Source organism: Leuresthes tenuis, unplaced genomic scaffold, assembly GCF_036924035.1.
Source record: "Leuresthes tenuis unplaced genomic scaffold, fLeuTen1.0.hap1 SCAF_3, whole genome shotgun sequence".
NCBI lineage: Eukaryota > Metazoa > Chordata > Actinopteri > Atheriniformes > Atherinopsidae > Leuresthes > Leuresthes tenuis.
In genome coordinates, this window is record NW_027325357.1 from 17,317,413 (window position 1) to 17,330,625 (window position 13,213).

At 38.7% G+C, this 13,213-nt stretch overlaps 1 protein-coding gene across 5 annotated transcripts; it reads right to left on the reverse strand.

Annotated features, from left to right (window-relative positions):
• Nucleotides 1-3,076: 3,076 nt before the first annotated feature.
• Nucleotides 3,077-8,317, reverse strand: irf6 (interferon regulatory factor 6). 5 transcript variants are annotated; one of them, XM_072382207.1, is made up of 8 exons: nucleotides 8,223-8,317; nucleotides 7,540-7,718; nucleotides 7,018-7,213; nucleotides 6,841-6,933; nucleotides 6,469-6,708; nucleotides 5,732-6,124; nucleotides 5,273-5,391; nucleotides 3,077-4,135 (listed from the first exon to the last, which is right to left on the reverse strand). In XM_072382207.1, exons 1-8 carry the CDS (start codon nucleotides 8,308-8,310, stop codon nucleotides 3,905-3,907), a joined length of 1,539 nt encoding a protein of 512 aa, XP_072238308.1. In that variant the 5' UTR covers nucleotides 8,311-8,317; the 3' UTR covers nucleotides 3,077-3,904. The 5 variants fall into 5 exon arrangements, with proteins under 5 accessions (XP_072238308.1, XP_072238310.1, XP_072238309.1 ...); XM_072382209.1 differs by having other exon boundaries at nucleotides 7,540-7,714; nucleotides 8,043-8,306; XM_072382208.1 differs by having other exon boundaries at nucleotides 8,043-8,306.
• Nucleotides 8,318-13,213: the final 4,896 nt, after the last annotated feature.

The window sequence follows — 13,213 nt, forward strand, 5'->3', positions numbered from 1 at the left end:
GAACTCAGATGCCAGGATGTGATCGTGATTGTTAATATTGTTTTTGGCCTTTTTAACCACCTGATCACCCCTTAGTGAACACAGGTCTCTGTGCCTGATCCCAGTCATTTTACAGCAGGTGTTTACAATGCTGATGAGAGAATTCCTGTCCCTGAAAGATAAAACACTGAAACAACAAATAAAAGAGAATGTTCAATGACTTTCAATAAATGAGCAATAAAAATGACATAAGATTTATTTCCTCACATTAAAAGAGTTCAGCCTCCTCAGTAAGTGTTCTCCGTTTAGCAGTGGGCTCAGTATTGGCATCAAATTTCAGCTGATGGTCGGATGCTTCAGACCAGGAAACTGTTAAAACTTCTGTCTTTGTAGAGGTGCTCATACTTGATGCTGATCAGATAATCAAGTGCAATTGATCTGCAGCAACTGTCTGCCTCTTACTCATTATTTCTAATTATTATTATTTCCAAGTTTTTACACCCACTGCTTCTGGATTTTAGCTTGCTTTTCTATCTGATGACATGGTATAATAATCACGATCGTATTTACCTAATTAAACTCCTGCTAAGGATCAGATTATTTTTGATCATTTCCTGACACGTAAAACCGTAGAATGGAAAAAGCGTGAATTTTCTTTTTGACACAACTGTATTTGACGCCAATACCAACATTTACTTTTAACTTACATCTCTGTACATGTTTTCTCACTCGATTCTCAAACATGACTTATTTGGACTCCGTATCTGTTCACGGCCCTCTGCTTCTATGTCCTGAGATGATATCACACATCACAAATCATTAACCAGGATGAATTCTTCAGTTATGTAATCAGCACAAGGTACAGCATGGTATTTTTAGCTCAGAGGATCTCACAAATCAGCCATGAACTGAATGAAAATCAACAGGGTTTACATTCAGAATATCAACAGAAACAGTGGGTATGGAACAAAGTATAAAAGTCACAGCAGTTTAGCCCGTTAAACAGTAGTTATAAATCACAGCTCCAGTGCTTTAAGTACTGCAACACTGTAAGTAAAGCTGTGCTGTAATAACAACCATGACACAGTGGTTGTACTTTGATTAGTAATTATTTCCACATTGCTACATTATCCCCCATTCACACTGCATTTCAGAGTATCGTTGCCCTTTCACATTATCTTACATATATAAGTAATATATAAGTATTATCTTTAAATATTACTGTACAAAAAATATTTAATAAAAGATGTAACTGATCAAGAAAAAAACATGAAAAAATGTGCTTTCATTGATGAACCGAAACATTATGATTACATTTATTTACTTCATCCATTTGTTTTGTTATGTATCAACATAATTTTTTCTAATTAACAGAATTTAGCGGTCCAAGTATCAAATAATCGTAGTTCAAATATGGCCATTTAGTCAGATAGTTTATATGCTGTCTCATTTCTTTTTTGGTAGATATGTTGCATTTATTTTGTGAGTTGGAATAGACACTTGACAACAGAATGGACTCACTGGACTGCAAGCATTTGTTGTTAGATGACTGGAAACACAATTAATGAAACCAACTGAACAACCTCACTTTGGAGATGCAGTTTGAAATCAGCTAAAATGAGCAATAAATGAGCACATTTAAAAATGTTGAAATTATGAGAAGAAATATATTTTTATTTATGAATCTTTCATGTATTTTTCAAATTTTTTTTTTGCACCATTACAAACTTTTTCTACTATATATTAAAAAATATTTTTATATGTATATACTGTGCACTGTGTTAAATGTAAATAAAAACAGACTGCGATGACTTGCGGCTCTCATAAATCAATATTTTACTCACAATAGGACATATAAAACACTAAATGTTGAAAGGGAGAATCTGATGAATCAGAAATCTGATGGCGGCAGCACGTCCCAAAAAGGTTGTGATGTGGCTACAAAAGGCTGGAAACATAAGTGGTGCCAGTAAGAAACAGTTGGAGAACATGTGGAAAATAATTTGGTTTATTTGGTAAATCAATAACATGATTGGGTATAAAAGAGCATCTCAGAGAGGCAGAGTCTCTCAGAAGTAAAGATAAGCAGAGGTTCAACATTGTTCTGTGGTCAGATATATTGAAATTTCTTTTTGAAAATCAAGAACTCTTCATCCTCTGGACTTAAGAGGAGAGGAACCACCTTGCCTGTTATCAGCACTCGGTTCAAAATCCAGCTGGATCCAGCTGCATTAGTGCCTACCGAACTGGGAACTTGAAAATCTGGAGAACACCAACAATGCTAAAAGGCATAGACAGGTTTCAGAGCAGCATATGCTCCCATCTAGACAACATCTTTTATAGGGAAAGCCTTGCACATTTCACTAAGACAATGCTAAACCTCATACTGCATCTTTTACATCAGCCCGGCTTCACAGCAGAAGAATCTGGATGCTGGACATTTGGCACATTGTGAAACTTAAAATTTAGAAAAGAATCCCGAGCACTACTGAACAACTTGAATCCTACATCAGTCAAAAAGATGACAACGTTGCTCCTCCAAAGGACCAGCAACTGATCTCCTCACTTCTCTGACGTTTACAGACTGTTGTTAAAAGAGGTGGGGATGCAACACAGTGGTAAACATGATGCTGCCCCAACTTTTATGAGACATCAAATTGAGCAAAAATTTTCCATGAAACATTGAAATGTCTCACTTTTAACATTTGATATGCTTTCTATGTTCTGTTGTGAATAAAATATTAGTTTATGATATTTGCAAATCACTGTCTTTTAATTTTTTTTTTTATTTTTTATCTTTTGGAAATGGTTTTGTATCTTCACACATTTTGTATAGTCGTATTTTAAATTTTTTTAAATAGTACTCCTATGACTCAACAGTTCAGAACCTGCAGTTTTTCTCTCTGAACTACAACAAATTATTCCATTTTGTACTGAAACCAGGCCTGATGCTGTTCCAATTAACCACTCAAGGTCAACTGTGGCATATTAGCATATCTGAAAGTCATAACTTGCAGTTCATCTCCTGCAATGAATGTCTGTCAGCCGCAGCACAAGGCTACTTAGCAAGAAACTATTTAGTACAAAAAAAAAAACCCTTTTCAGCATTTTTATTGATAAAATAACCATGCAGTAAATACATTCAACAAACCATAAAACATAATCCAGCACCCAAAGTGCAGTGAAATTCATTTAAAAGGAAACATGTATTTGAATGCTGTTTCACTAAAAGGCTACAACTTGTGGCTTAAAACAAAATATATGATAACTCAAATATCCTCAACTGTAAAAGGAAAAGTTAAATGGCTGAACTGTTGGTCAAACATTATGAGAAAATCTGTCCATGCGTTATAACAAGTTAATACACCAAATGATGATGATCACAGCTGGGACAGTGGACATTCCAATCATGTATGAAGTGTAAGGGGGGGGGGGTTCCATAGCCATTTATACTTCTAATTTACATCTGCCAGAATGTTTTCCAAGATACAAAACCCATGTTAGAAGTATTATTTTGTAGACAACAGTACTTTGTGACCGATAGCCTTTGGGATATTCAGATAATCTCTGACTCACTGTGGATTTAAGACAAAAAAGGCACAGGTCAACATCTGTAACTCATTAACCATGTTAAATGTTCTCTTGCAGAAAGCTGGACTTTGGCCCTTGAAGCCACTACAACAGACTATGGTTTATACACAGATACATGAAGGATTCAAGGCGTAATTCTCAAATATACAGAGGCATAGTCATAGCACAGTCTTACCTAAAAGAAATATATTTTTTAAAAAAAGTATGAATCCTGGAGTATAGTGTGCACACTTCTAAATAGGATTACAGATAAGTACTTCTTTGCTAACAGTTGGTAACTCTCAGTAGCAGTGTGAAATACACAGATACACATCAGTTCACAGTGTGGGCCGCTTCACTGAGTCTGCAGGGCCTGGGCGATGTTCAGGCCTGAGCCAGGGGGCAAAGCCCAGCCATCCTGGCCCTGATGGGTATGCAGTAGACAGTAAAGCTGTTTAAGGTGGGTTACTATGTTGTCTTTGATGTCTGGGACTGAAATCTGAAGGCGAACACTGCCGCTGTCAAATGATCGGGTGCTGTCTCCAGAAAACATCTCATTTATCATCCGGGCCACCACAGGAATGACCTGCGAGGAATAAGAGGGTCAGAATTTGAGTCACAGTAACAACATCCTCTACAGTGGTGTAGTTCACATGGCATAAGAATCCAGTCCTTCAAATAATTGGTTGATGTTTAAATAAAAACAGAATTCAACTAGGCTCATTGGTCAAACACTGGGTCAGTCAAAAAAAAATAATGTATACATTTATTTTATATATATATATATAACTTAACTAAATTATAACCAACAGATTTTGTCATTTTAAATTTGGCCGGTTTGAAAAACTTAAAGCTGCTTTGTGCTGCTCTGTTTTGTCTGTCCATCTGCACTCACCGTTGTCTCACAACATTGTGATATTACCATCATTATTTTCTTGCATTCGCCATCATTCATAATTCATTTCCCTGTGTGACAAAACCTAGTGTTGCGGCACCAAGGAAAAAGTGTCGGTTCTTAAGTCTTACACTCATTGTAGAAAACTGTACCCATGTGTTTCTTTGTGCTTTGGCACTAAGATGGAGAGAACAAGCACCAGCAGGGAAAATTAAAGTTGACTGACTTCAGACAATCAGAGACATCAACAGACAGTCAGTCAGTGACTTCTACATATTTAAAGACTTAGTGGTTCAAGCTAAGCAATGCTGTCTTCTTAAGCAAACTAACATTTGTTAACTTAAGAATCTTTCTCGCACTGTGACTGACACAAACACTGAAACATGCCACTGGTCTGCTCGAGGCCTGGAAAGTAGAAAGAATGTCAACCATTCCAAGACTGTGCATCTGCAGCAGCCATGTAACACAAATGACCCATTACAGGTTGATCCCAGGCAGGTTAGGCTTGTGTAAATATCCAGCATTGCGAACTGCTAATACAAAAATGAGCTGGGACTAAATGACCTTAACCCAAAAACAGAGCTGCGTAAGAACAGTGGTTGGTTGTCACTGTAATCCTGCAACACACAAGTGTTCTCAGCTTTCTTTAATTTTTCCACCAAATATTAGCTATAAAGCAAATACAAATATTGTTTTCTTTTGACAAAATCATGTTCTGCAAAAAGAAACTCTGTCCTGAAATGCAAATGTTTAGAAAATGGTCCAATTATTCTTGTAGAGCGTTTTTGAATTCTTGGGTTTACTTTACAACGTGCCAATATTTCTTACCTGGACCATGATGAGTTTTCTCTCTCTGGGTCTTCCATCGGGCCACTCCTCTCCAAAACACAGGCTGATTTCAAACTGAGGAGGGTTTGGTGTTTGGCCACGCTGGTGGGCTATCACACCTGTACGTTGAGGAAAGAAATTTATATGAATTACTCTCTAAAGCCAAGGTTATCCCTCCTAAAAGGCGAGAGCTGAGGTGTAGAAATGTGCTCTTCCCTGATTTTTTGCAAGAACAGACAGAAACCACTAAGCCACATTTTAGGAAACTTGGTAAAGTTTGGCTATTTGCCATTTTATGTTTGTCTGTTTCTATGAAGTATTTCACAAAAAGTGATAGAATATAATATAATTTGGATTTCAATATTCTTATCTGGATTTAGAACATCTTATTCAGCCTCGTCTTTCTAAGTTACTACTGATTTATTTTTAAATTAAAAACAGCAAAAACATGTTACTCACCACTAAGAAAAGACTCCAGACAGAAGAGTTTGACCTTCCTCTGCCGCTCTATGAGATTTGGTGCAGCTGGGTTTGGAGCACAGGGGCCGGACCAGTACACCTTACACTGGCAGAGACGTACTGCGTAGATATCGTGGCCGCTGACCTCCAGGATCAGACCTCGGTCCATCACATCCAGCAGGCGGCTGGTGAAGACCCTCTGTTTGTCATTGGTAATGTGCTCTGTCGTTGGGAAGCGTAACTGCTCCAGGTTCACTGGCCCAAACAGCTCTTCCTGGTTAACCATGGGTCCGAGGTCTCCATAGAACAGCCTGCACCCCTGCGGGTTGCTCACATTCACGGTGGGACACATCTCCTTCCCTCTGTACAGGAACTGCACCTCCAGGTCTGTCACTGGGTCAGAAACAGGGGCGAAACATGTTAAAATCCCTGAAGTTCTTAACTGAAGAAATGCCTTCATTTATAGTAACAGTCCACCCAAAAGCAGTGATTTACATTTTTCTTTGTTTGTTAATACGAAAGCAAACCATGACCCCAGACTTCACTGTGAAAGTTTAAATATGAAATACCTGAAATCACTGTGCATTCTCTCTATACTGACTGTAGATTATAATTCTAATCAAAAAATTATCTCTTATCTCATCTACACAAGATTTAACCTATAACAAGACAACCTCATCAGTTGCTTTTGGGTTATCCAGCAAATAGTTTTTTAATTGCTGGATTTCTACACTCACTTGGGAGAGAACTGATCCACATTTCTGGAGAGGCAAACAAGGTGTCGGGTAGAGAAGGAGGCTGCAGCAAAGGATCGGGCAGAGGAGCAGCAGGCATGTCAACCAGAGGTGTCGGTTGCATCTCCACATCTGCAGGCTCCTCTTTAGGCCAAACCTCATTTGACGGAGGACAACTGGGAGGCGGCATGGATGACTCTGACCCCATTGGAGACCACATTATAAGCGGTGATGGACTGGTGCCTAAATGAGAAGAAAAAAAATTTAAAAAGAGAAAATTATCAACTGATAACAGCAATCAAATGTGTCTATTTGTCATGCTTGATGAGTGCGTCATACTGACCCAGTGGTAACGCTTGAGTAAAATTCACTCACCATTGGAGGGGTATGGAGGAGGCGAATCTGGTGTGTGAGGAAAATCATCACCATCATCATCATCTGGAGTCCGAGAACCTGCGTCTGAGGAGGCTGTGGGGTAAGAAGGAGCCATTCAAGATGACAAATCCTAAAATCCATGAAACAGTGAGTCACACACAAGCAGCTCTTGCTTGCCTTGATTACTGAAGGGCAGAGGGATGTCGCAGACGTCATATATCTTCAGAGGATTCATGGGGACCTCTTTGGTGCCATCGTAGACAAGCTTGAATTCTCGGCTTTTGTTCAGGGCACATCGAAGCTGGGCTTTCCACTTTGCAGGATCAGGTTCATCAACTCCCTCCTGGAACTTTCCGGTCTCCACAGCCCACGCCTGAAGAAACAATTCCACACAATGCAGGGATCAATTACACTGACTTTTTTTTTTTTTTTTTTTTAATGTGTCATCACGTCTCACAGGTGCATTGTTTGGGAAATGTCCAGAAAGGTTTCTGGTTGCAGTGTACATCGCTTTCAGCATGCAGTCTCATAAAAGACTGAAACAATGTCACAATGCAAACAGCAACACAAGTACAGACTAAATCCTGAACCAACAGCCTCCATGGCTTATGCCGAGATTTGTCACTGCTAAAAAAAAAAAAACAAAACAAAAAACAATTGCATGGACTTCTGAATTCACTGAGGTCAAAGAGACATTGCCTTAAATATGGTGTCCTCATCCTCATGCTGGGGTGTGTGTCGCGTGGCGTGTTTCCATGGGATCTTGAAGCGCATGGCCTCACGGTCGATCCACACCAGACCCGGGTATCGTCCGCTATCCACCTGCGCAACGAGCCACGGTTTGAGGCGGACACGTCGAGGGGTGACTGACATCCTGACTGGCATGAAAAAAAAAAGAAGAAAAAGAAAAGACAAACGGTCGGTTCACACTGAACTGGCCTGGAAGCGTGCGTCATTTTTCAAACTGACTGTTAGTACACTAAATAATTCTGCAGCATTGTGAGTTTACCCAAATCCTGCAAATCCGGATTCTCCACAGATTTCAAAACAGCAAAACGTCACCATGAAACTAATGGATCGTATTCATGCCTCTGTTTGCAGGTCGAATCATTTAATAAAGTATTTATCGTTTTTTTAAAGAGCAATAAAACGAACTAAACTGAGAGCAGCCAAACGCGACAATTACGAGGGGGCAAACATACCTAAGCCCAAGCAGGAAGTTGTTGAGGTCTGTCCTTAATAAGCTGTGAGCCAACAGCTGGGAACAAAACCGACAGTTTCCTGTCTGAGTCCAAACTCCCCGCAGATCTACTCTGAACAAAGTTAACCGATGACAATTTCGACGAGGCTGACTGATTAAAAACACCGAGAGAAACTCTTACCTCCGGCAACTTTGAGGAACCGATGTTTTTCTGTCGGCTCCGTCCTTCCTCCCTTCCTGTATTCCTCTGCACCGAAACTCAGGTACATGGTGACGTCACACCGGTGTCACACCTTTTCTGAGCAACTTGGTGAGTTTGTGGTGGGTGCACGCGACGCTTTATTTTCCCTCACGTACCTTCCTGCATTTCCACTCCGATCCAGTCCAGAGGAGAATAGGACCCAAATTAACCGGACACGAACAGTTATAGAAACATTTACTGTGGTTTTGTTTACATCGAGTCTTTTACTCTCTGTTTATAGCTACGTTGATTTTTGTCATTTTTCTTTCTTTTTTTCTTTTTTTTTTTACGAACGTCACATCTCGCTTTGTAATCGTAAGGATAGCCACGTGCAGACGTGATTTATTATAGACTCGACACGTCCAGCAGGTAGACCTGGGAGTCTCCATTTAGAAGAACAAAAGCCTGAGTGCTCTTTAAAGTGGCACAATGCAGGTGGACGTGGACGGTTGATGGCGATCCTTTGACAGCCATGAGTCAAAACAAACCACACCCTGAAACTTTGCAGACCGCCTGTCTGCATCCATCACTCATTTTTAGCTAGTATCGGATTAATAAGCATAATGCGCCGGCGTCCGCGTGTGTGATGCTAATAACTTTTGTGTGTGTGTGTGTGTGTTTATTTTTAGGGATGACGACTGGTCGTTGTTAAGGCCTGTAGGGGATGGTTGTGTGGGAATGGGGGGGTTCAAGATATCCTAACATACAGCAAATCTGACTAACAGGAAGGGCTACAAATTGACCACCTGATGATAAAAAGTGAATGCTTCTATTACACTCATTCAGATTGATTTTTCTTTTTTAACATCTATGTTTTGCCTTCAGGCCAGTAAATTTAGGCCAAACATAGCTATCAAAAACGGCTAGACTTACCTAACTTGTCTATGTTAATGAGAAAAACCTCTGAGGAGGGCTTCCTTGTATTTGCTGCTTGATTTTACAGGGCCACACAACAAAATGGACTGCAGAGCTTCCAGCTATCAGGCTCCTTCATTTTGCATTCAGCATTCAGCCTTTGTTTGGGAGGAAGAAACCCTCCTCACCTTTAAGAAAACCTGAAAAAACCTGAAAAATGTGAGATCGAATCGGACAGATGAACTGGCATTATATAGTAGTTGAATTGAACTGATTTGGACTTGAATTTAAGTAGATTGTTTTTTCTTTAAAGTGTCCTGATATGACTTATTTTGAAACACTTTACATACTTCATACAGTGGAAACTATTTAGTCATATCCTAAGACCATAAGGGATGGTTAGAAGAAGTGCTACAAGATTGTCTAAATGATTGAATATTACACGCAAACAAGTCACAATACCACATTCCAACAAGAATCCATAGATTAAAGCTGATGGAGGACCACTGATGTTGGAAATATAAAACAGAGGTTGGACCTTTCCTGCACAGAACGCAGCAATGTGTCCCAAAGACGCCATTCTGAGTTAAAGTCTTGCAGGCTGATGTGGTTTGGTAATTCCTATGACTCCCTCCTGATAAATCCTAAACACCACATGTATTAAAATGTTCATTTTCTGTCGTTGAGTTTGGGCTAATAACGGCTGCCAGTATTATTATTATTCTGACATACTGTGACATGATCAAATCTCTGGACGTCGTGAACTACGTAATAGTAATAATCTAGAGGGCATCTTTATTAGTCCATGGTTTGTTAAAGAGGCGACAACTCAAGGGCCTCTTTAGACATTTTTTTTCAGTACATAAAAACAATTGGAGACGATTACATTCTGATACATAGGTGTCCTTTGTATTTTTTGGTTCTCTACTCTACCTTTGTTTTGTTAGACATGCCAGGGGATGCCTTTACTGGGTCCTTGTGGGGTTTCTGGGTTTATTTATTTGTTTTCTCGCCATTATATATTTGTCTGTTCTTTTAAATTGTCTGTTTAAATTTGATTTGATTCAATTTGAATGAAAAAAGGAAAAGAAGAGACAGGTGTTTGCTACTTTATTCGCTTAAAGTGATGGATTGAATTCATGTAACTCATCGTGTAATGATGAATGAGTTAAACCCATTGCATGTCAATCTTAACTCTATCAAAGTATAACACAGCTGAAGGAGGCAAAAAAGTCACAGAGGTGTGAAAAGTACAGTTAATGAAATGAATGAGTCTGCTTCTTCTTGTGGTAGGATTTCTAACCCACTTAAAGGTAAACATGTATAAAGTTTTTCAGCAACATGTAGAGTTTAATTTCAATGCATACAAAAAAGAAAGAGACTGTTATAAAGTCACAAATATGGACTGACAGATATATTTCCCACCAGCAGATGTCAGTGCTGGGTTTGTGTACAGCACTAGGCTGAGGGGAGGCCTCTGTGTTAACTTTTCACAGGTTCTCGGGACTGTACTAGGGGTTTTCTAAAGTCGAAAAGCTACATTTTGTCATGAAATGTAGGCTCGAGTGCACCTAAATCATTACAAAAAAAGAATCACTGCCTCCACTACATCATATGCCCAGCAGAGCTTCTGCTGCACTTCTCCACTCAGCACCAACCTGACAGAGCGAGCATCCCACAAAAGTTGAGGATACAGTCAAGCTCAACGTGTTTTCAACTACATGTGAAGCTGTGAAGGAAATCAGGAGTCATTTATGTGTACTAATAATACAGGCATAACTACTGAAATAAGCTCTTTTGTTTGAATCCCCAAGTGACAACAAATGTGAAAGATACAGTCCAGTGTAAAACAATTATAATCCAGTTCCTAGTAGTCCAATAGACTCCAAATCATTCAAATCAATTTTGTCATATTAATTTAGTCAAATTCAAAAGAAAAGAAAAGAAAAAACTGCCTAGATACGGAAACCAAAGGATTTCAGCTATGCTGACAAGGGTGGGATGATGTTAAGAATAGCTTTTTTTTTCTATACATTTGATGCAATATTACTGTTGAATCCCTTGCATTGACGCTGTAATTTTACACTAGTTGCATCTTCTCTCACAAATAATAGCAGTCACCAGACTTCCTACTACATCATCACAGAGCAGATCCATTTTATGCTTCTGACAAAAAAATGACTTGTAAGTAAAATGCTACAGCCTGCCAAAGAGTCAGAAGGCCAACATTATAAAATGAGCTCTTACTTAGATTCTTAGCTGCATGCGTTTGATTTGCCTTGTTTGAGTTTACTGCTTCCATCACTCAATGGGGAAAAAAAGCCTTTTTTTAGAATTTATTTATTCATTTAGTAGTTTAACAGTGAGAATGCACGTTACCAAAGCTTAATATGAAGTCACAAGAAGTTTGACTTATTTTCATCTTTGTCACTGGGCACATGTTACACTTATAAATAACTAAACATAATAAAATATAAACAACTACAAGACAGCAATGTAAGCATTGTCAGGTGAAACATTTCAACACTGAGGTGAACAATGTGCAGAACCAGCAGTGAATTCATAAACAAACATAAATCACTGATGAAATTAAAATGACATGAAAGCAGGTCCATCGGACGGACAGCACACAACAATGACAATCTGAAAGCAGCATTTATCAGTAATACATCACTGAAAATCTGTCAGCAACATCTCTTTCCAGAAACAGTGTCCCTGGTTTCTAGTGGAACTGCTTTTTATCCACAAAGATGAAGCTGTCTCATTCCTCCACAAAAGAAATTTGTTTCAGATTTCATCTACAGTTTCATTTCCTGTTCCAGCTGAACTTCTCATCATCATAATGGAATGCAAAACTATTTTCAGTCTTTTTTTTTTTTACGTTGCTATCACATGCACGAAAGGTATTTTGCAATGTACACTGTCTTCACACTCGTGTTATATTTAGTCAATGTGCAGCTTGGGATGGGTATGACTTGTTGTTACGTTATTTTATGAACAAAGAAGAAGAAAGCAGAAGTTGCTAATTCATCAGGACGCAGTTATGTTTAAACAAAACGTGATAAAACCTTTATTAACCATTTAAATGGCTTTATTAGGTCGTGGGAAATTAAATCAAAACATAATGTCCCCACTGAATGACTAAATGTGGAAATTAGTAACTAAATTAGTGACTGAATAAAGGAAATGAGCCAAAGAGCTCATTGCAGGCATAACTATTACTGCTTGTGTGTACAGTATGTTCAGGACAATAAACAGGTAAAACACTCAAGGATCTTGCTAACACATTCTTTGCATTTCATTTAAAGCCGTGTAATGACTTCCAACAACAGATGGAGGAACTGGATGGACCAGTGTGGTTTGTCTCGGGGACAACCAGGTTTAGGTGCAGCAGACACACTTAATAGAAACACTTTAGCCAAAGGAAGGCAAAAACTGCCTGCTTTACTGGACAGCATGAATACTTAAACAACCTTGTTATTAAGTCATTAAAAGCATGGCATTTAAATAACTCAGAAATGTTGCACTCACTACATGCTGCATTCTTGAAATGTGTAAATTGTCATCCCACATTTGTAATATTAATATATGAAATACCTTCAGGAATAAATATGACAGTCACTGATTCATTTAGTTGAGGCTTGTTTTAGACCACGAAGGTTGGCAGAATAGTACTGTTCAAGTTTTGCTCATCTAAGTGGATTAAGCTAATTGCTTTATATTGTTTGGAGAGATAGAATGTATCTAATTTGATGAGCAGATGACAGTTTTTGTATGTAAAGTGTGATTTAATTCTTAGTCTACAGTCTAAGCACCAACAATCGGGATTGCATGTAAATCAAAGTATTTTATTACAGTCTGGCGGAGTGACATCATTTTATGACAAGAGTGACAATGTTTTGTTTCTCATCTATAAAGTCGGAAAAAAGGCAACTCATTTCCCACCGTCTTCATGCCCAATGGCAGTCAAAACTGATGACGCTTCTAATAAAATCCTGTTTGGACTTTTGTCTTCACATCATGTGAAGACAAAAGTCATGTAAGAAAAAAACAGTCTGTGCTACTGATAATGTGAG

Bases quoted from the DNA above. Each gene is read 5' to 3' on its own strand.
- irf6 (XM_072382207.1), bottom strand. From the start codon at position 8,310: ATGTACCTGAGTTTCGGTGCAGAGGAATACAGGAAGGGAGGAAGGACG. The intron at 7,214-7,539 runs GCAATGTCTCTT...TTGTTTCTTCAG, and splicing joins ATGAGGACACCATATTTAAG to GCGTGGGCTGTGGAGACCGG. The intron at 6,125-6,468 runs GTGAGTGTAGAA...TTTCTGACCCAG, and splicing joins GTGGATCAGTTCTCTCCCAA to TGACAGACCTGGAGGTGCAG.